This window comes from Triturus cristatus, chromosome 12, assembly GCF_964204655.1.
Source record: "Triturus cristatus chromosome 12, aTriCri1.1, whole genome shotgun sequence".
Lineage (NCBI taxonomy): Eukaryota > Metazoa > Chordata > Amphibia > Caudata > Salamandridae > Triturus > Triturus cristatus.
Window position 1 is genome coordinate 686,410,793 of NC_140595.1, and position 21,042 is coordinate 686,431,834.

Below are 21,042 nucleotides of genomic sequence, written 5' to 3' on the forward strand. Positions count from 1 at the left end.
CACGCTCACTTTCCTCCTTTTCTCTATTCTCGTAATATTGGGCCGTAGCCAATATTTGGGCAGTGGTAGAAACAGCCCACGCACTCTCAGAATTCTTCAACTTGTTGCTAAGGTCGGGCAACAAATTCGATACAAACTTATCAACGAACAGCCGCTGACCACCCTCGGAACCCATGTCCTGACCGCTATGGTCGATGAACGCTTCCTCAAATCTCGTAAAGAAATCGGAAACACTTTCATCTCTCTTTTGCCTGCACGCCGATAATTTGTCCCAATTGACGCGCAACGCAGGCATAAGCGTTTTCATGAGGGTAATTATCCTCTGGGGCAAAGCCACAATAATCTGTTCGGGTTTAGCCCCACCGACCTGCCGGGCATCTGCCGCTGTAAGGGCAGCCCAGTCACCGCCTAACTCGGCTGCGTGATTCTCGTGACGAATTTTTGCCCAAATCGGCTGAGGCACCACATTGCCAAACAACATATCAATATCGGCTAGGTTCATAACAGTGGCATCCACCAATTGGGACAGTTCTTTATAGTACCCTGCAGGATTCTTACGGGGATCAGGTAGGGATTGCTTCACTTGCAAAACTTCCGATCGCTTCCAAGGGAGGTGTATCCACACCCTCTGGAAATGGCCTGGGACAGGAGGGTTAGCAGCAGCGTCACCTGGCATCCATACCGGGGGAACTTCCCGCATGGGATATTGGCCAGGTTGTGCCATCCATTCCGCGGTCGCGTCCTTAAACAGCGCACGCGGTTGCACTGTACATCGAAAGGATAACAAGCGTTCCAGAGCCTCTCGAACTTTGTCACCTATAATGACACCCGTGGCAAACCGAAGCTGTAGCTCGGAAACCTCAGGTGGTATATCATCAGCTATATCATCGTCCCACTCCTCTTTCAATGACTTACACAATTCTTCGAACACAAACCGTTGCGTGGGCACATTAAACTGAGAAAACGTTTCGAACACTACACGTGGGGTGTATTTAACAGGGTTACGAATCCATCTACGTGCAGTTTTCACCAACGATTCACGTTCCCTACCATCAGGAAGCTGACTGCGCCTTTGAGCGACATCTGAAAGAGTCGAGCCAAGTATCGGCCCAAAAAGCGGAGAATAAAGAGAAGCAACAGCAGTCAAAAGACGACTACGAACAGAAGGAGAAGAGGAAGAAGATGCGGGCGCAGCAACAATAGGGGTGGAAACGGTAGAAGTAGACGCAGCAGCAGGAGTAGCGGGAACAACAGGCTGAGGAGGAACTTGGAAAAGCGCAGGAGGGAGAGAAGCCGGAACAAGAGGATGTACGATCTGTGGCCCAAGGGGATTCGGGAGTACGGGAGGAACGGCGGGCTGACCAGCAGCCACCAAACCAGCGGGTTGAGGAAGAGGTGGACGAACGGGACCCATAACATCAGGAGCATAGGGAGGTGGCGATTTCATCAGATAAGACAAAAGCGAATCTTCCACCGATTCTTCTCCTTCCTTATCGGTCGTAGAAGGTAGCGCCGGATAACATTTGTCCACTGCCATGTGGTGAAGCCGAGCACTAACTTCCTGCTCTTTCTCATCTTTATCTAACTGATATTGTTCTGCATTGCGCATCACCGTAATAACACCTTCTCGTTTATTTTTCTTATTCTGTTTGATTTCTTTCTGTTTGGCCTCTTTCCGCCATAACCGGAAGGAATCAAACATGGCCGGCCTAGCTTTCTTTTTAAATAATTTAGCTTCCAAATTATCTAAAACGGCAGTCTCGAAACTACCATGAGGTGGCCAACTAAGGACACCATCCTTTTTAGTGTAACGAACCCAATATGCATTATATACGATAGGACCCACGCCATGGCGACTATAGAGCTCGTAAAGCGGAGTTCCAGCCGGAGGTATCGGACATGAATCCTCCAGCCGGGAATCCATGCTGCAACATTTGAGAAACCCAAACAAAGTACTACGGCCAGGCATCGTGCACACTAACCGAGTTTACAAACTTCAAGGGTTATCGAATTACGATGTCCTCGCAAAAATGCAAGACCCTCGGTTTTTGGCAATTGCAATCGTCAAATAAAACCCAACAACTAAGAACCACGAATGCTATGGAACCATGCAAAGAACAAAGCAACACTGGGAGCGACCCACAAATACTTAACTGAGAGAACAATGGCGTCACCAGGAAGGCCCGTCAATCGTCTCGCCGTACAAAGGACTACGCCAGGCGCCAAAACAGGTCGACAGTCAGGGCATCGGTCCGTCGCAGCCGTCAGGAGGCGGGGATCTTCGCGGGAAAAGACGTCGGGCCACTTATTTCGACAACTGGATCGATGAAGCGGGGTGCACCTTCCCTCGGAGATTTCACACGAAGTTCCTCACGATCGTCGGGCTTTGGACCGGTACCGTTGATGTCGCCCCACGTTGGGCGCCAACTGAAGGACTGAGTTATTCTTACAACCCAGCGGTGCCAGGGAACAACACCTGAAACCTTCGCGGGTTACCTGTTCTGGCGTACTAAACACAGAGACACGGGACACTTCCAGCGACGTCAGAGATCAGCGTTTATTTACTGCAGGGATACAGAGGTCACAAGAAGTACACAACGTGTAGGTTCTCGGAGACTGCTTCAAATTCGTAGAAGTGGGTCGGTCCTTTTATACAGGTTTTTGCCATAGCGCAGTATGGCGAACAAAGGTTACAACTCAGTTCCCACAATAAACTGCAAAAGGGTCGCATTCATGTTTCAAGAGGCCGGAACATAATTACAACAGTCTTGCCGGTTCCCAACTGTAAAAACATATCCCCTCCGCGATAAACACATTCCATCCTAACCATAAACACATTAAGAGGAAGGACGAAGAACAGATGCAAGGAAAGGACAAGGATGCAGAACAGGTTAGAAAAGAGTGTTGGGGCAATAAAGGAAACTCGATAGAGGGGTCAAAGACCTCGTGTCTAATGTATGCATGGCTGAAACAATAGACCGGCGCGGCAAGATGAGCCTCGAGCGGGGCCATCTGCCTTAGTCGTGTCGTTTCCCTCATCGTAAAAGTCACCTCAAAGGAACACGTGTCCTTCGTGTAAGCTTGAGAGTCCCAGGGTCACGAAGCGGACAAGAAGCCCGTTCGCTGGCTACCTGAGGGCAAGAAACAAAATGGATGCTGTATCTAAAATGGAACCCGAGGGTCCAGATGAACGAACCCAAAAATGAGGCGAACCATACGTGGCTGCATAGCGAAACTGCGTACACCCATTATACTCGTCGTTTGCGGTTCGTAGATACCAAACTCATCCATATTCGTCACCACTCAAAACTGCGGTCCCGTGTCATACGGAACCTCAGGTTATGCAACACAGGTGTGATTAATTAAAACGTATATTTAAAAGGGTGAGGGACGTGGGCTCCACATTTATCTGTTCGCATAGTCCACTGCTGGATCTGTCGAATGAGTAGCTCAGCCTCACGTTTGCATTACCACAACTGCCCATCATCTAGAATAAAGCTAGCATGGAGCAGCCGGAAGATATCTGGTACATATTGGTCGCCACAGAACACTTTAATATTCCACTGTTTTGATGTACTTGCTTGTGTAGGGGATAGAAGCAAGACTGGAAACAGGATTCTTTGTTTACTCTAAGGGCTAACATAGCTCTACCTGGTGGCAAAAGCCTAAATTCAGTAGTAGCTCTTCAATTGGACCCCAGGTCATAGCCCTGTGATCTGCCCATTGCCTCTCACCTCACTGCTAATTATTCAATTTAGCAGTGTTTATGAAAACACGACTTTCGTGTACACTGCTTGCATGTTGGTTAGCCCTCTTGGCTTCTCCATGTTTCTGATGAGAGAAGGTGAGGGCTGAGGTGCCATCCATCTACAGTGTTTAAAAATGTGGTACTCTGTTGATTTCTGGATTACGCATATGAGGGGCGTAGTAAAATTGCGATCCCCTTACACAGGCACAATCCATTTTATTTAGCAGACTTACTGAGCGTGCAGTATATCATCAGTATATCTTCTGAAATGGGATGTGGGAGCGTGTGTTTCTTTATCCCCGAGGCTCATGAGGAGCCACACAGAGTGGTAGAGGCACTGTCCCACCCTCTAGAACTGTACTTCTAGTCCTATCAAGAAGTTGGGAGAGTGGTTGAGGCTGGTCTTCCCCTTTGTAATACGGGGTCTGCTGCTCTGTCTGGCTCCTTGTTGGGAATCTGCTGGTTCTGATGTCCAGCACCAGATTCCTACCTTGGGGCGACCATGAAACCTTGAAGATCCCAGGAAATTAAGCAAAGTAGATTTTAAAAAGTGTTACTTTGTGCGTGTGTGAGTGAAGGGGTATGAGTGAGGTTGAGATTGTGAGAGCAGGTCAGAGTGAGTAAGGGACGTTGCTATCTGATCCAGTAGGTACAGTTGCAAGTGGCTGAATCCTATTTATTAAACAGTCCCTGTACACTGGCAGGTGTGAGTTAGTCAGTGACACCAAGTGTGTTTGAGTGACAATCAGTGAGTGCATCGGTACGTTTGTGTAGGTTTGAGCATGAGCCAGAATGTGTTTGTTAGCGTGTTTTATGCTTGTGAGTCTGCCATGGCACACTTAAGATGATTCTTGGCTGATGGGGCACATAATGTAACATGCGGTCACTGATTATTGGAGGCAATTCTTGACATAAGGGTGGCAAATTTGCAGGCCCTGAAATACTTGGCAGAAGGTGGATACTTATAGCAAAATGCTGATCCCTGAATATTGGCTGTAATTATAGGCTGGATAGATAGATAGATAGATAGATAGATAGATAGATAGATAGATAGATGGGGCTGGGGTAAGGTTTGGAGAAGCAAACCCTGAAAAAACGCTGGCTTTGACATACTGGAGATCCTTTTGACTTCTGGCTCACACTCCGTATATAGGCATTATTAATTGTAACATTCTGGTACTATCATAGGCATATTGTATGTACATCTTGGCATAAGGTGGATACCCATGGCAAAGTTCTGGGATTGATACACTGGAGGCAATTTCTATCATAGTGGGCGGCCTGGGCACATTTTGAAAAAAATTCAGTGAACCCACATCTCAAATTATTGCCTACACCAGCCAGCATTCGCCTATGTTCCTAATAGTCAACCATTGGCACATTAACTCAGGAAATGCTAGCAGAGCTGCATCTCACAAGCTCTAAAGATTTACACATGGACCTGATGAGGTCCAGGAACAGAAAAGCATAGATACCTTCGGGCAGATCTGGGAATAACATTTACTGCTTCACTGACCACTTAGACTAAGGTTTGAGCAACTTGTCAGAAGTTTGTAGCAAGGAGGAAACAGCATTGTTATTGGTTCTGTGGGTCTGGCAATCTGCCAGACATTGTCACCTGGTGGGTAAAGCATAGGTCTCTGCAGTGACGCCACATCAGTACACCAAATTTGATAAACGATTCACTTTGAAGGTGGTTCCCCCGTAGAAGAAAACTCATAATGGAAAACCAGATCAATGCTCTTGAGTGTGGAAAAAGTTTCAAATTTAAAGGTTCCAAAAAATTAACAAAACAAAACCTGTGCTGATATTAAAACATAAACCATTCCTTGCTAAAAAAAAAACAAACAAAAACACGATAAGGTTAGAAAGTAATTAAAGGTGTTTCTTGGCTCATGATGTCCTAGACACTTTTAACAGAGAAGATTGATAGTCCGTTTTACCCCATGGGTGGCTCCTTCTTTGATTTGGCCCACAAGACAGTCATCCACTTATAGACAGGGAAGACTGTCCAGATACCGAAAATAAAGCAGAAATCAACAAGAACATGGAGTGTTGCAACTCGATTTTCTGTTTCTTTTTTTATTTTTTTATTTATGTCTTTGTCAGTTTTCCTGTGTACACTGCAAGGCATTCACAGACAAGGAGGTGATATAAACAGCAACAACTTGGCATTAAACAGGGTGCTCATTCAAGCAAAATAATAATAGCGCGTTGGAATAGAGAGAGAACCTTGGTAGTCGTACTCAATTCTGTAGTCCCTTTCCCAGCTTGTATGTGAGGGCTGGACAGTGCTTGCCTCTCCATGGCAACTGCTGGACCGTGTAGTGTCCTCGGTAAAGATCCACCCCACTCATCCGTGGCTCTGCTCCTGCTTCTCAGTCTCCTCCCTCAGTCAGCCCCTTACCATCATTAGAGTGAGGGGTCTGGTTAGTCAGTATCTCCATCTTCATCGTCAATCACGTCCTCACCCTGAATTGGTAAGTCTATTCACCATTAGTGTCCACCTCCCTATGTCCTCCTGGGTATTGCCACCAGTTCTGACCTTCTTGAAGCATCTTTTCTCCGCCAGTGTCCACTCATTTGTGTGTCTCTGCCGTTTCTCAAATGTGGGCAACACTCCCAGAGCATGTGCAGGAGAGTGGCACTCTACACCTGGCATTTAGGACACTGCAGGAAAATTGTGTGCAGCCTCCCCGGACTGAGCTATGTCTGATGTAGTACATGGAAATGTACCACTTTAAACCAGGGATTGATGGCTATAGCATGCACCAGCACACACGTCGCATCCCATACCTTATCCTGCAGGGGCTCTCTTGGATCTTCCTCCCATTGCGATCGAACCGCCGGGGGGGGGAGGGGGTTGAATCTGTCCTCCTTTAACGTCTTGGAAAATCTGTCAACATCTCCAACCTTTGTGTGACTGGTGGCATATCTGGAAATCCCATCCAGATTCCACGGGCCATACTGCTCAGTTTCGCAAATTGTAGCAATTGTCCTCGGCCAACTCAGAAGCATTCATAACATTCAATATGGCATGCAAGTATTCTGAGGGGTATAAATCACCTTGTGTAATACAGCTCTCCTCTCGCCATCTGGTCAGGGACATTGCACGCTCTATATCTCGGAACGGCTTAAGCCAATCCAACCTCAGTGCTCTCGAACAGTGGCCTTCTCAGTACAGCAGTAACTGTCGTGTCCCATGTTGCTGCCGCTCGAACAATGTTTTTTGGTAGGTAGATATTAAAGTTTTTCTCCTACATCAAGTACTTAAGCAGCATTTTTATCTCCACTGAGCTGCCCAGCAACGTCTTTTCCCAGTTTCCACCCTCTATGCACTACTGTGCCACATGCAGGAGCTGCGACGCCAAGTAACATAATTCCAAGTCTAGTGGGCCCAAGCCACCCTTCAGTCTGTCTCTCTTTATATGTTTGAGGTGCACCCTACTGTGACTACCTGCCCAAACCAGGGAAATTAATATCAAGTTTCTTGAAGGTCGAATGTGGGATACGGTATGTCGAGTTTTGTGGGGGTATGTGAACAGCGAAGGAGGAAAACCATGTTTGCTAATGGCACTCTGCCGAGATTGGTAGTTTGTTCCAAATTTCAACAGATGCCTCTAATCTCTTGAGTAAACTGCCCATGTTGTAGGCTTATTGCTGTTCGGGTGCATGCATTATATGTATACCCAAGTATCAAAACTTGTCTGTTTCCCACTGCAGACCCACATTCAGCAGGTCTTCTTTGGGCACTCTGGCATATGCCGCCAGGGGGAATAGAACGGTCTTGCGTATGTTTAGCTGCAGTCTGTACATACTTCCAAAGCTACACAGCTCAGTCATCAAGACTGTCAACGCTTCCACTTGGGGGATAAATATATTAAAGTGCTGTTTATGAACATTGACACTACATGGTTGTAGGACCCCACCTTACTCCCCCAGTCTTGACTTTGAGTCTAAAGACTATTAGTTCCACCGCTAGGGCAAACAGTGGGGAAATGGTGCAACCTTCCCTTGTACCTTTCTCTATGACATATGAAATATGTCTGCCTGATCATACTCTTACCACAGAGTCTGTATATATTATTTGTATCCACACTCTGATCCTGGAGCCAAATCCGATAGGCTGTAACACCTCATGCATATAATTCCAATCTAAGGTGTCAAAGGCTTTCTTGGTATCTAATGCCACCAATGTGGCCTTTATGTCTGTGTCCACTACCATGTCCATGTGGAGGTTCATCTGCATGCTGCGTATGGGTATCAAGCTGTACTGGTCCAGGTGAGCCGCAAAGTCCTCACTCAGGTTAGTCTATTCCCCAAAGCCTTTGCCAGCACCTTAACATCCGCATTTACCATTGAGAGGGGCCTGTATGAGTCTATCTCCCCCAGGTCCCTGACTGGTTTGAGTATCATCAGGACCAGGTCCTCATCGAGCCAAGGAGCCTACCTTCGTTGTACTTTTTATCTAACACTTCCAGCAATTTGTCCTTAAGATCAACCTGAAAGAGATGGTATAACTCTGGTGGGAAACTGTCCAGTCCTGGAGTATTACGCAGTGGCAGATCCTCTACTGCTGTCTGTAGCTTCTCCCTAGCGAGCTGCTGGTCTAGCTCGTCGGCCACTTCCCTACTGAGTGTGGGAAGATCTATTGCTGCCAGATAGTGCACTATCCATCAACACCATATTAGTTTTAGCATACATCGCCTTCAGGTATGGGAACCGCGCTGAATTAATTGCCACTTGGTTGTTAACCTCTGCACCATTCGTAGTGGATAAAGAGGGTGGTGGTGGAGGGCAGCTCCTTTTACAGAAGCCATGCTAACATCCTGCCGAGTCTGTCGCCCTCAGCCTCTAGCCTCTGCATGTGATCCTGTAGAACTAGTACACTATGCGCCTCTAGCGTTTCACCCACCACCCCCTTGTCTGTTGGCTAGAGTGTTGCATCTGGAGCACTGTTAGCTGTGCTTCCATTCTGCGTAGCTCCTGCTGTAACTGTCTTCTATTCCCATATTGTGTGCTCCAGCATTTCCCTGTCATACTGGCATCACATTCTATTGCCCTTGTCCATGGGGTATTCCAGTTACAGGTTATAAAGGGGTCACTCGGTGAGCCTATGCTGTGTGTAAATCCCTGGTCCTGCAGGGCCTGCACTGGCAACTGTCACGTTGGGTCACAGGTTCGTGCTGGCCTCCCTTCATATGTCAGGAGAAGAGGGGAGTGATCAGACAGGAAGCGGTGACATGAGGTATTTAGTGTCCGCTATGTTGGGGGCCTGTGTAAGAAGGGACCTGTCTAATCTGCTGTATGTATTGTAAACAGGTGAGTGAAGGAGTACTCCAGGGCCTATGGAAATTTATGTCGCCAAATGTCCAGACAGCTCAAGTCAGTCATCGCCCTTCTCAGTGCTTCTGCCGTACTAGACCTAGAACTGTACCTAATCGGGTGCCTGTCACGATCCATATCAACCACACAGTTGAAATTCCTTCCCAACCCCCAGAACAGTGGCATGCAGCAGTGGGGGCGACTATGTCCAGTATGTTGGGAAAGTATGCCACATTGTCCGTGTCTGGAACATAAGTAGTCAACAAACCAGTGTACCCTGCACTGGAAAGTAACACCCCTCCGCATCCGCATGTGAGTAGCGGAGTTAAAATAGGACCCCTCGTGCCACCCCGCATGGGGAATCCCCTCGAATAGGAGGAATGTGTTGCAGCATAGACCTGACCCCTCCACTTCTGCCAGAGCTTTTTTTTTTTCAGGGTCTGTCAAGGGCTTTTCCTGTAAAAACGCTAGGTCTATCGCATAGCGCCTAAAGAACGTGTGCACTCTATATTGCTTGATATAATTATTCAGGCCATGGACCTTCCATTTTAAACATTTGCCCCTCATATCTTAGTTGAAGTCTGTGCAGGTGGCGTTATGCAGCAGGCACTGACATCTGCCGAGGAGAATCGCTAGGTAAAGGGTGGCAGTCCCCTTCATACTGCTGTGTATAGTCCAAGGATGGCTTTCCCGTTCTGCGTCATCTGTATGCACCCATATTGAGCACAAGCTAACAGTAGTAATGCCAGTAAACTAAACCCAAACTGTATGAAATGTCTGCCCCTCGGACCCCCCAGGAATACACTTAGGGAACATTCAAACTCGTGACTCCCCATTTCTTCCTCCTACTGTCTCCCGCAGAGGGACGCTAACGCATAGACAATAATCAAACTAATTGTAGTTAATGCTGACTTGTGCAGGGGGTTCAAGAGTCCAGTAACAGCAACCCACTACTGCAGGCGAATCTGCACTATAACAGCGCCCACTCTCCAGCAGTGTATAATAAAGCTCTGATTAAGTCTAAGGGCTACAGTATGTAGCAAGAAACAAACCAGGGCAATTGGGAAGTGTGGGGGGGGGGGCTGCTGAACCCCCCCCACCCCCCTATCATTTGGTAGGGTCTCTCAAGCCCCCGCCAACGTCTCCAATGACCATAAATTGTTGAGAGTCCAGTCACCAACAGTAGGTCACTGCTGCGCTGATACATTATGGGGGCTACGCTCCAATCATCTCCCGACCAGGGGAATAGGCAGATGAGGATTAGGGCAGTTCTACACATGCGTGCACCAGTCTCCACATCGTCTGCTGTTCAAGATCCAGCCCCTTGGGGTTCTATTCCTGTGTTTCCATTGTGGAAGCTGCAATCTGGGGGCCATCAAACTCCTGCTCTCCTCTCTGGTGTAGCCTCCTGGTTGTCCAAAGTCAATGTACCATCAGCCGCCACCACCCTGCTCCATCCTGCTACCCATACGTACTCCCCTGCCAGTGCTCCTGCTCAGCCCACGGGGCCTCCGGAGGTGTCCAGTGTCCGTTCGCCAGTGTGGGATGCCATACACCTCCAACCAGTCCCACACATCCTCCGGGTCTGTGAAAAAGCGAGCTCAGCCCTAATGTTGTACGCCCAGTTGTAATAATACTTTATTCGGTTATTGTAAACCATCAATGCATACACATACAATAAATAACACAGAATATTAGAATAGTACATAAAAACAGCAAATATACAGTTCTACTCAAATCATACGCCTCTCCGCCCCAAAACAGTGTAAAATCTGCAACATTGACATTCTATCCCAGTGTATGCTATAGCCTGTACAAAACACAGCTCCAATTTCAAAACAGGAGAGTACGTTAGTAACAGCATCCAGGGTCATTATAGGACATCGACTGAGCCAAGACAGTATGGGCTGCATCAGTTACAAATTGCCAACTGGTGGGAAAAGTTTTAAATACAACCAGCAATCATGTGCAAATAGAAAAGCTTACAGGGACAATTTCCTCATAACATACTGACAATTTAAAAAGATTACAATTGAGTGTGTAAAATATATAGAAAGTTTAAAAAAATGACTAGAAAAATAAAAATCACTTAATAGCTGCTTTTAAAATGTTCCTTCTCTTGTACTACATTGCCTGTAAAAACGTACTCACTGCAAATACAAATTTGTGAGAAGTATTACTTTTATAATCCTAAAAGCAGGTATCTAGTTGTTCCCATGTCTCAGCATAATGGGCGGATCCATTTGCAACTGGAATTTTGGTATTCAGGACAGAAATGCAGTCTGTATCTCATTACTCGGGCCGTACACTGGGCAAATGATAGAATTTTATTCCTGGCACCATTTGTGAGTAAACTATCTTAATGTGAGAGCCCCACAAAGAAAGCATAGGGGAGATGATACTAAGTCTAGGAATTGCTCAAAGAATGGTGTGTGCTTAAAATCTAAGAACATATTGGTCAGAAAACCATTTGAGCTTTGTTTTTTTTTTTCTATAATCTTCATTGATGTAGGCCCAATAGCTTAGTTTTAGTGCACTAAGGTCTGTTTTGCAAATTGCAGTTGGGTCTGCCCAGAGCCTTTGTATGCCTAGCTTCCCCATCCAGACACAGACACATTTTACCCAAGGAGGGGTCCTGGCCCCTGAGACTTCTAATAGATCAATAAGAGAATCCTTGTAGTCTTAACTCTGGTGTAGTTCAGAGGTGGACCCAATATACTAGTCATTTTAATACAGCCAGCTATGTAATTCTTTTTAGTCCCAGATCATAGTATAATGGGATAAGGAGTGAGCTGTTTGGAACAGAAACCAGTTTCCCAACAAAGTTGTTATCTACTATAGCTAAAGAATGAACGGCATTACAACCCCAGATCTCAGCGCCATAGAGTGCGGCACCTTGGGCCTTGGCATGAAAAATCGCCAGGACTGGCGAAACTATGCATGTTGCCACTTGCCTGTGCAATCTTATGACCGCATTAGATCTATGCTCGATTAAAATAATAATCTTGTTTAGTTGACCTGACCACTTGAAGGTCTCCGTGAGTCTGACCACTAGATAGTCAAAACTGTGCACCCTTTCTAGGATCTCACTGCCAACATGAATGAGTGAATTTTGTCTCGTTCCCGTGCCCAGCAGCATATATTTAGTCTTGTTTACGTTCAGTGCCAAGCCCTTGGACCTACAAAAACTTATGAATTTGTCAACTAGAAGTTGATGCCCCATAGGGGTCTTAGAAATAAGAAGGGAGTCGTCGGCATATAAAAGAATGGGTATCTTCCTATTATTCAGAATGGGAGAATAGTTTCTACAAATTTCTAAAACATCCACAACACCGTTCATGTACAAAGAGAACAATGTTGGTGCAAGAATGCACCCCTGGCGCACACCACGCTCAATAGAGATGTGTTCAGTCAGCTCTCCATTTGGACCCCAGTGGGCTTCTGCATAGTTATTCTTATGAAGTTTGTTTATAAGCTGAGTAAGGTTACCTGAAACCCCCATATTTATCAAAACTCCCAGTTTTGCAAGGTCAATTTATTTTCTTAATGAAGGGTGGCTGATTTTATTAAGCCCAGGATTAAAAACGCTGCTTTTTCTATCATTATGATTATCTAAATGGTAAGTAGTGCTCCTCTGGTGAGCAAAAGGGCAGCATTTTCAGACTTTAAGGCTGATGTTGGTGAAGACGAGGGAGCATAGTACTCTCAAACCCAGCACTATCAGCGATAGTTTCTTACAGTAGCAAGGAGGGTTCAGTGAATCTGAAAGGATTTTAGCCATTGCCTTAATATATTTTTTGCAGATGGGCGACTGGTGAAATTCGGGAAGAAGGTATTTAAAGCTGCTTCAGGTCATCCATATCCCTTGCCCTCAATGTTTTCTTTTACTGTAAAATCATTCAGTGTTTGGGAAGTCACTGGATGTAAAGGGATGGTGTGGGTTGGCCAAACATGGAGTTTACTCATTGTGATGTCTTCTTTAGTGCTTGTAACGCTTTGGGCTTTGTGAAAGGAGGCTAACAGTTGTTGATGTAAGAGGGTTTGTATCACCATTCCTGGGTATGACCCTGCCTATTATTTCAAAGAGATTCACTCCTAGTAGTGCAGGAGTCTTGGGGCTAAAGGGAAGAGGTGAGCGAGTTATTGGCCATTCGTTGGATAGGACAGTATGTCAGATCTCTAGTTTGGAGCCTTCCTTCCAATGTTTTTTCTTTTTGACATCGGACGAGGGAGGTGAGCCATATTTCTGGTGCTGAGCATGTGCTTCCATGTACTTTCTCATCTGGTTTGCTTAGGAAGTGTTAGGGTGCATGGGAGAGTTCGGTGTGAAGGTGTTGGAGAGTACAGTATTCCGAGTACTCTCTCTTCGCTTCCTTCTTCTCATTACAAACGCACTGCTTGTGGCGTCTAGTGATACAGCCTCTAGCATGACACACTTTGACTGTGTCCTCTATATCTATTATTGCTACCTCTGCTATGTTTTTTCAGGAGGTGTTATCCACACTTTTAGTGTGTTGACCTAGTGTGGTGAATGTTAGTCTGGCAGTTAGGAAGGTTTGCATAGTCCCAGGTTGAATGGACGCTCCTGTTCCTCTTTTCTAAAACAAACAAAATAAGTTTAGTACCTGGGTTGATGGGGGTCGGGGGCTGGCAGGCTAGTTGGGTGGGCATTTGTCCAGTACTTCTCAGTAGAGGTAGACTAGCCAACAAATTAACCGGGAGAAACGAGACCAGGTCCAGCTTGGGTCTGAGTCTATGCGAGCTAAGCCATGAAAGTCTTTAGGATTTAATTCATGCAACAAACAGCATGTGAAAATTTGATAAGGTCTTCAATTTTATTTAAAAAAGAAACCTTTCTGTAACATGCCTTTTACTTTAGTACATTAGTTATATCACTGCATTGAGATGCATTTATTCGAAGTGATAGACTTAAACATTTACTTGGAAACATTCATGCCCTCACCGGACAACAATGCCATTAGTGAACTAAGAGACCAGTCAATTGTCGTATGCACCCTATATGTAGCCTTGATTCATATTATGCGTGGCAAAACATTATAATGTATTAAATCAAGCACAAGAGAGATTTGTTTAGGACCACATAATTTTGTCGGGAGGGGTAGGGTTGGTGTCAAATTTTCTGGTTTTCACTTTGTGCAGTTCAGACATTAGACTTATCACTCGTGTTACATCAAAGGTTAGAGCTTTGTCTTTAATTCGTACCACTTGTGGTTAGAGTGGGAGGCAGAAGACGCATATAAGCTTGCTCGAGGTCCAAGATGACTTCGAGCAGAGACCAGCATCTGGCTTGAGGTTTTCGTGGCTCGCCCACCTCTGCTTATCTGGTAACTGCTCCTTGTATCCATGTTTAGTGGTCTATTCTTCATTCATAATTCAAGGTTTTGGGGTGGGTGATTGGTGGATTGAGGTTAGTCTGGCCATTTGGTGAGCGAGGGGTGTTTCATATTCCCAGGTTGAGTGGTCACTCCCACGTCCCTCTTTCAGGAGATGTCACTCTCAGTGCTCTGAATGACTCTGATGCCAACAGTGACCTGGTGGATATTGAAGGCCTTGGAGACGGAACGGTCTCCAAAAAGCTCAACTTCGATCAGGGTGAGTTCCAAGTGATGCAGCCTCTCGCTCAGTTGAACTCTACCGGAACATCCTCTTATACATCTGTCTTTCCACATTACACTGCAAACCCTTCCATGTGTTCTGCCCCATCTCATCTGTCACACAACAGCCCTTCTGTCCCACATTACACTGCCACCCCCTTCCATGTGCCCAGACCCTACTCATTTGTCACACAACAGCCCATCTGTCCCACCTGTAGTTCTCCTACTCCATCTTATCAAATCGCTTATCTTTCTATATCCCTTTAGTCCTCATATCTCTATTGAACAGCATCTCTTCTAATCCTCTGTACCATCATGACCTGTCATTACAGCACTTGAATGACCCCAGCCTTACAATGTCTCTCATTTTAGATCCAGTAGTTCAACCATTGAGACTCAACGCTGTTTATTATCAGCCATCATGCGCTTAATGGAAAAGTGGAAAGTCTAACCATTTTTATTACCTTGGGAAATGTTGATCTTGATCTGTGATACGTGAAGTGAGAAAATCCTGTAGTGCTTTCTGTGTTCCCATTACAGTCCTGGGGCATTACCATGTCACAATCCTCCTTACAATGAAGACATTTGCTTTAAAAAATATATATATATTTTCTTGTACATACGGGATACAGATTGCTGTTTTGCCGTGATCTGTACCTCATGTTGTTTTGGTGTATTGTATTGTATGGGATTAATAAAGTGCCGGAATCACCACTGAAGGGGTATCGGCGTGCTGTAGAGAAGACAAAATACAGGTCAGGCACAAATCAGTCCAGGAATAATTCAGTCTTGAGGAGTTTCCTGAATCGAAGAAGACTGGGGCATTTGCGCAGGTTCTCGGGCAGAGTGTTCCAATATTTTGGAGCAAGGTATGCAGAAGTTCTGCCTCCTGTTCATAGCTTACTGTAGCGGGGGTGCGTACCTTATAATTGATTCTCAATTTCCAGCATTCATTGGTCCCCCAATTTTACCTCCAAGGTAATGGTAGTCCCCTTACAAGGGATAGCTGTGTTTGTCTTGGTTTCATCCCTCATCTAAAAGAATGTGTACAGAGCTATCCCCACTCCCCCAAAAACCACCTAGGACATCTTTCTAATGTTTACGTTAATGATATTTTGTGCTGTTTTCACAACTTCTTCATTGTATTTCTCTATACTTCATGCCCAGGCTAGAATTAAATAGATACTTCAGATCTTTTAGCCTTTTGTCCTGTAAAAGGGAGCTAGGCGTGTTTAAAAAAACACAGCAAGCAGGTTTCTTCAGTATTTTGGGATTGCATACGTACTGTATGTGGATTGGTGTGAAATTTGCATGTTTTAGAACATGTCTGCGAGCTCTTTCTGTTTTTGCTAATGTAACCAAATTGTCACGAGATACACCTTTATTTGACTCGATGTGACTTAAGCGGATTTTGCTTCCTCCCAGAGAGAGACTATCCTGTGCAAAGGAGGCACAGTTAAAGGTGATCTGCTTTACCTAACAAATTGTACCACAAAGGTATGGATGTTTATTTAAAATTGAAAGTAACTCTCAGGAGGAGTAGCCTTTTCTCTATATTTTTTACAATACATAGAATAGACTTAATGCTTCACACTGGAACCATGAAATCCGAAAATTGCAGTGATTCAAATTGGAGTGTCATAAGCTTTTAGTCTGTGCCTCATTTTCAGTTCACTAGGCATGGGCACCCTGTTGACCCAAACTAATTGAATGAGCTCCCCTTTCATCCCACCCTTCCCAAGTGCTGGTGTCCTTTCAACTCTGAAGTAGCCCTGTGTCATTTGCGGTTAGATCATAGAGCCCTGTTTTCTTCTCTTTCTGGCACTTGTAGTGCTTCTTTAAAAAATGGAAATTTCTAACTTGCCGCACTATTCACTTATAACATGGTATCATTTTAGATTGTTTTTTCATGTTCCCTTCGTTTGATTAGAGATGGGGATAGCCAGCATCCTCCAAATGGGCCAGCATCCTCCAAATGGGAAGAGAAAGGTTTCTCTAAAATCTTGACGGTAAAGATGCATCCCCACCAAATTCAAGCCTGGGAAAGTATGAAGTTGAAAGTTTCAACTATCGTGGTTATGCTTGTTAAAATACCATTGTGTTTGCATAGTATCTTTATCAGTCTCAGTTGCAGAAGTCTGGAACATAAAGTGTAGACTTTTTGGTTTTTTATGTACTCGGCGGTTTTGGAATCTATACTTCCCATTCCTCGGCGATCTATAAATCTCTTGTTCTTGAGTGAGGCCCGGTGTTATAACACTCAAAGGGTTCCAGGTCAACCTCAATATAACCAATGGATAGCTACTACGTGTGGATCATAGTTTACTTTCTAGATTTTACACAGTCCGCTTGGGGCATTGAGTCTGTCTTCCTGAGAGTTACTGCTCAGTAATCTACAGACCTTTCTTCTGTGGCTTTGTCTTCCTATTACTTGCCACCTCAGTTCATGAGTAATCAAATAAATATATATTTCTAGAAGCCTTTGTGAAATTCCTAGAAGGAGCTTTGTTGCACCAGTTTGGCTAGGCAGGTCACTACAACAAAAATATGCACAGATGGAATTAAGAGCCCAAGGACCCCTGCTGCTCGCTCCAAGTGACTGTTTAGATCAGAGGGTTTGTGCTTATAGTCCCTCTTTCCCTAGTTGCAGAGATTAATGTGAATCAGTGGTGCATGTTGCTTCTCTCAACTATCTTTTGATGGCTTTCGATGAAAGTAGCAGTTGCCTGCTTCATGGTGTTTAAGATAGATCAATCAGCTTTGTGATGGAATTCTAAGGTGTTCCCCTACTTCGCTTCTTTTGGGACTTGCCTGCCATGTAGCCATAAGAGCTTTTGGCTGATACAGTCACATATTGTTAAAATATGAACACTATGTGATTCCACCACTTCATTGCCAAGATTCTCCTTGGCCTGTGATGCTTAGGTTGGGATAAATGCTGGGAGGTTACCTCCAAGCAGATTACTGCCTCTCGACAGTCCATATGGATTGACTTCTTTTCAGTGTTCATAGTGTTTTTGTGGGTAGATGGAAACAACTTCCCCATTCACTTAGCCAAAAACTATTGTTGAACTTTGTCACAGAGTTTTTGAATGTATGTAGTTTTTGAAGCCCAAAACTAAAGAAATAAACGAGAGTACCCCTTAAACCAAGGCTAGAAAATTCTGGAAATGGTATCCAAAATCCATAGATAATTCAGCACATTCCTTTGTAGCTCATCCACCTCATTTGAGCTATTATCCTTCCTGCTTTTGATTGGATGCCTCTCAAAGACCACGTTAGATTCTTTAGATCTCTAGCATGTAACCCATAGGAATAGGTCTCTCCATGGACACTTACTGGTAAATATATATTAAGGATATCTCATTACCGTCTGGCATTCAATATCTCATATAATCACGTCTCTGTTCTAGATTACAAAATTATAGTACAATTGGGTATCTGGAAAGATGTAGCAATGGCTATATTCTCATGTTATAGGTTTCGCTTTACTACTTTGCCCCCTTGCACATTCACGTCTCTTTCTCCAAGCTTGCTGAACCTGTGGACATTTAGCTGTTTATTTAATGTCGTGTCACACCGTATTGCCCAAGAGTGCAGTGGTTGCTGTGAGATAGCTCTTGTACTGAGAGTTCCTACACTGCCTGGCTCAGTCGTTTGGATTTCTGATAGTACCATATTTTTATCAATCTGAAGCATAACACACTTCAGCCACTGATTTTTAGTGTTGTTTCAAGCCACATATTACCCCATGTTGTGGTAAAATGTAGTGCTTGAGTGTAACATAATGACTATGCATATAACTCGAAGAAAGCAGACCTATCAACCAGGTATTTGATCAGCAAGGCAGCCATCTCTTTATGAGAGAGGGTTATACTTTTATAATCTAAAATGGGATTTCCAAAAATTAGTCAAATAATCCTTTTGTTTTGTTTCATGTTTTTGCAGATCCGAAGAACAATGTTTCTGCTATCTAAAATACAATAAAACGTTGATAGTTCGCATTGTAACAGTATTTATAAGCTGAAAAGGACTTCATATTGAACAAATTATTAAGGGTCACTATCTCTTTTGTAAATTGAGACTTACTAGAGAGATTTCAGCCCCCATCTCCATGTCTTACGTTGATGTTTGGTAACAAAATGGTTAAAAAAAAAAAAAAAAAAGCCGATTAACATTTAGTGCCCCTCGCTGTTGTTGTCGGATACACGCAAAGGTCAGTAGCATTTATACTACAGAAGTTGAATGATTGATAGAATACCTAAAGTTCTGGAGATCTGATAGAGAGCATCCTTACATCTATAGTGTAGAGCTATAGCAGAAGCAGGATTTGAAATAGCATCAGAAGTGCAACTGATTAGTTCACGTCCGTCAAAGTTGTGAATAGAAATTGCATCCTTGATGTGACTATGAAGCTTTGGAAGGACTCTTGAATGGAGAAAGTATCAATTCCTCTGACTCTTAGTGGTGTGAGAGACCTGCAATGAAATGCGCAAGTATAAGGAACATTTCAGGCTGTAGGATCATGTGGTCTTAAATAGACGTCACATTGGCTTGGCGATCACTGCTCTCAAACCAGTTGTGGGCATCCGTTTATCAGTGTATCTTTCAGGGATTCCTTTTCTTCTAGAAATCTGAAAAGCAGTTTTTTCATATTTGGAGGGGCTTTTATATCCACCTGTTAGAAATTGGGTTTCTGGTTGACTGGGGTTGTGAACCCTGGTCAAGCAGTAACCACAACCCTAGTCAGGATAAGACACCAACAAGCCCCAAATTAACCTGTGCTCACCCTCTGGTACAGAGCTGTCAGTTTTAACTTGAAAGCACTGTGTAAAGTATTTGTGCAACACTTCAGACAGTAAAATCAGTGAAAACGCCTCACAAAAAGATCAAGCAAGGTTTACAAAAATAGAGTATATTTTGATAAAACAAGACCAAAACGACAATAATCCAATCAGGGAAAGTGAAGATATTGAACTTCAAGCTTTTAAAGTAAATTTAGCACCAAAATCCACCGAACAAAGTATCTTAAATCCTGGTTGTGGATTGTTGAGTGTATCTGAGGCGAAGAAGTGTCTCAAGGTCAAACCGATACATGGGTTCCGTGATGCAGCGAGGCTGCGGTGCGTGGTGCTTTTGTGTAGGCATCAAGTATCCCGTCGACGGGCTTGCGATGCGAAGTCCAGGCGTCGAGGATGCAACACGCAGCAGATGATGTGTTGATTCCGAAGAGATGCGATGAAGTAGTCGACGTTTCACTGCCGTTGACGAGAGATGAGAGTACCTGGGTCTGAGATGCTCCGAGCAGCTGCCAATGCATCAGTTCCGAAGACTGCCAGGACAATGCAGACCATCAGCGGCAGGCCCGATTCATACAGCAGTGGCAATGGATTTGTTCTGCTCCAGGATGCGCTGCTCAGCCAAGGAGATGCAACAGTTCTGCTCAAGGATGCGCTGCTCAGCTGAAAAGATGCGCCTGTTCAGCTTTAGGATGCGCCCCTCAGCCGAGAAGATGTCGGCTCTGCTAGTAAGCACTTTAGGCCCACTTCCAAGGGTCCAGGACTTGGGGGGGGGGGGGGGGGGGGGGAGAGTCCAGATGCAGGGTTGTTTGAAACACCGCATGTCCCTGAGGCTTCAGATCAGGAGGCCAGCCAACTAGCCCTTGGAGTAACTCTGGGTTCTGGGCTTAAGATATGCAGGTCCAGTCCTTCTCACCCAGGCAAGAGGGCAGCAGGTCATCAAAGCAGGAGTCCAGCGGAGTTGCAGTCCATCTGAGTGGCAGTTCTTTCAGCAGCACAGCAGCCCTTCTTACTGGCTGAGTATCCAAGGTCCAGAAGTGTACTATAATGGTGGTGTCTGAGGTCCAGTATGTATACCCAATGGTGCCTTTGAATGGGAGAGACTTCAAAGAGATGCCTTTGAAGTGCACAGATTCCACCCCCTTTTTTTTTTTTTTACCCTAGCTCTAGTATCATTACAGGGTACTATGCAGCCCTTTGTGCAGGGAAAGGACACAGCCTATACAAGTGTAAATAAGGCTGTGCTCACCTCCTCCCCCCCACCCTGCCGGGATGGCCCATCAAGTCACACCTAAGCTCCCATTGTATGTGGCCAAGTGGAATACACAAGGCCCAACTGACAACTACACTGAGACGTGATCAGAGACAGGCTGGAGGTTCCAAATGGCTAAGGCAAGAAAATGCCCACTTTCTTAGTGGTATTTACAGAATTGTAATTTAAAATCCAACTTCATAAGTTAGGATTTTAAATTTGGATTGTACAGTCACCAAACTTGACCCAATCACATACTCCCATTTGGAAATTATACTTATTAAATGTAAGAAGGTACCTCCA

General features: G+C 44.8%; 1 protein-coding gene across 3 annotated transcripts in view; it reads left to right on the forward strand.

Moving 5' to 3' along the window:
- Window positions 1-21,042, forward strand: part of BACC1 (BPTF associated chromatin complex component 1) — a 110,428-nt gene that overhangs the window by 85,974 nt on the left and 3,412 nt on the right. For 2 of the 3 annotated variants that reach the window (XM_085637452.1, XM_085637453.1), the window contains one exon: window positions 14,579-14,686. The exons of the other annotated variant lie outside the window; for it this stretch is intronic. In XM_085637452.1, the coding sequence (XP_085493578.1) occupies window positions 14,579-14,686 (108 nt within the window). The remainder of the gene's footprint in view (window positions 1-14,578; window positions 14,687-21,042) is intronic. 3 annotated transcript variants of the gene reach the window in all.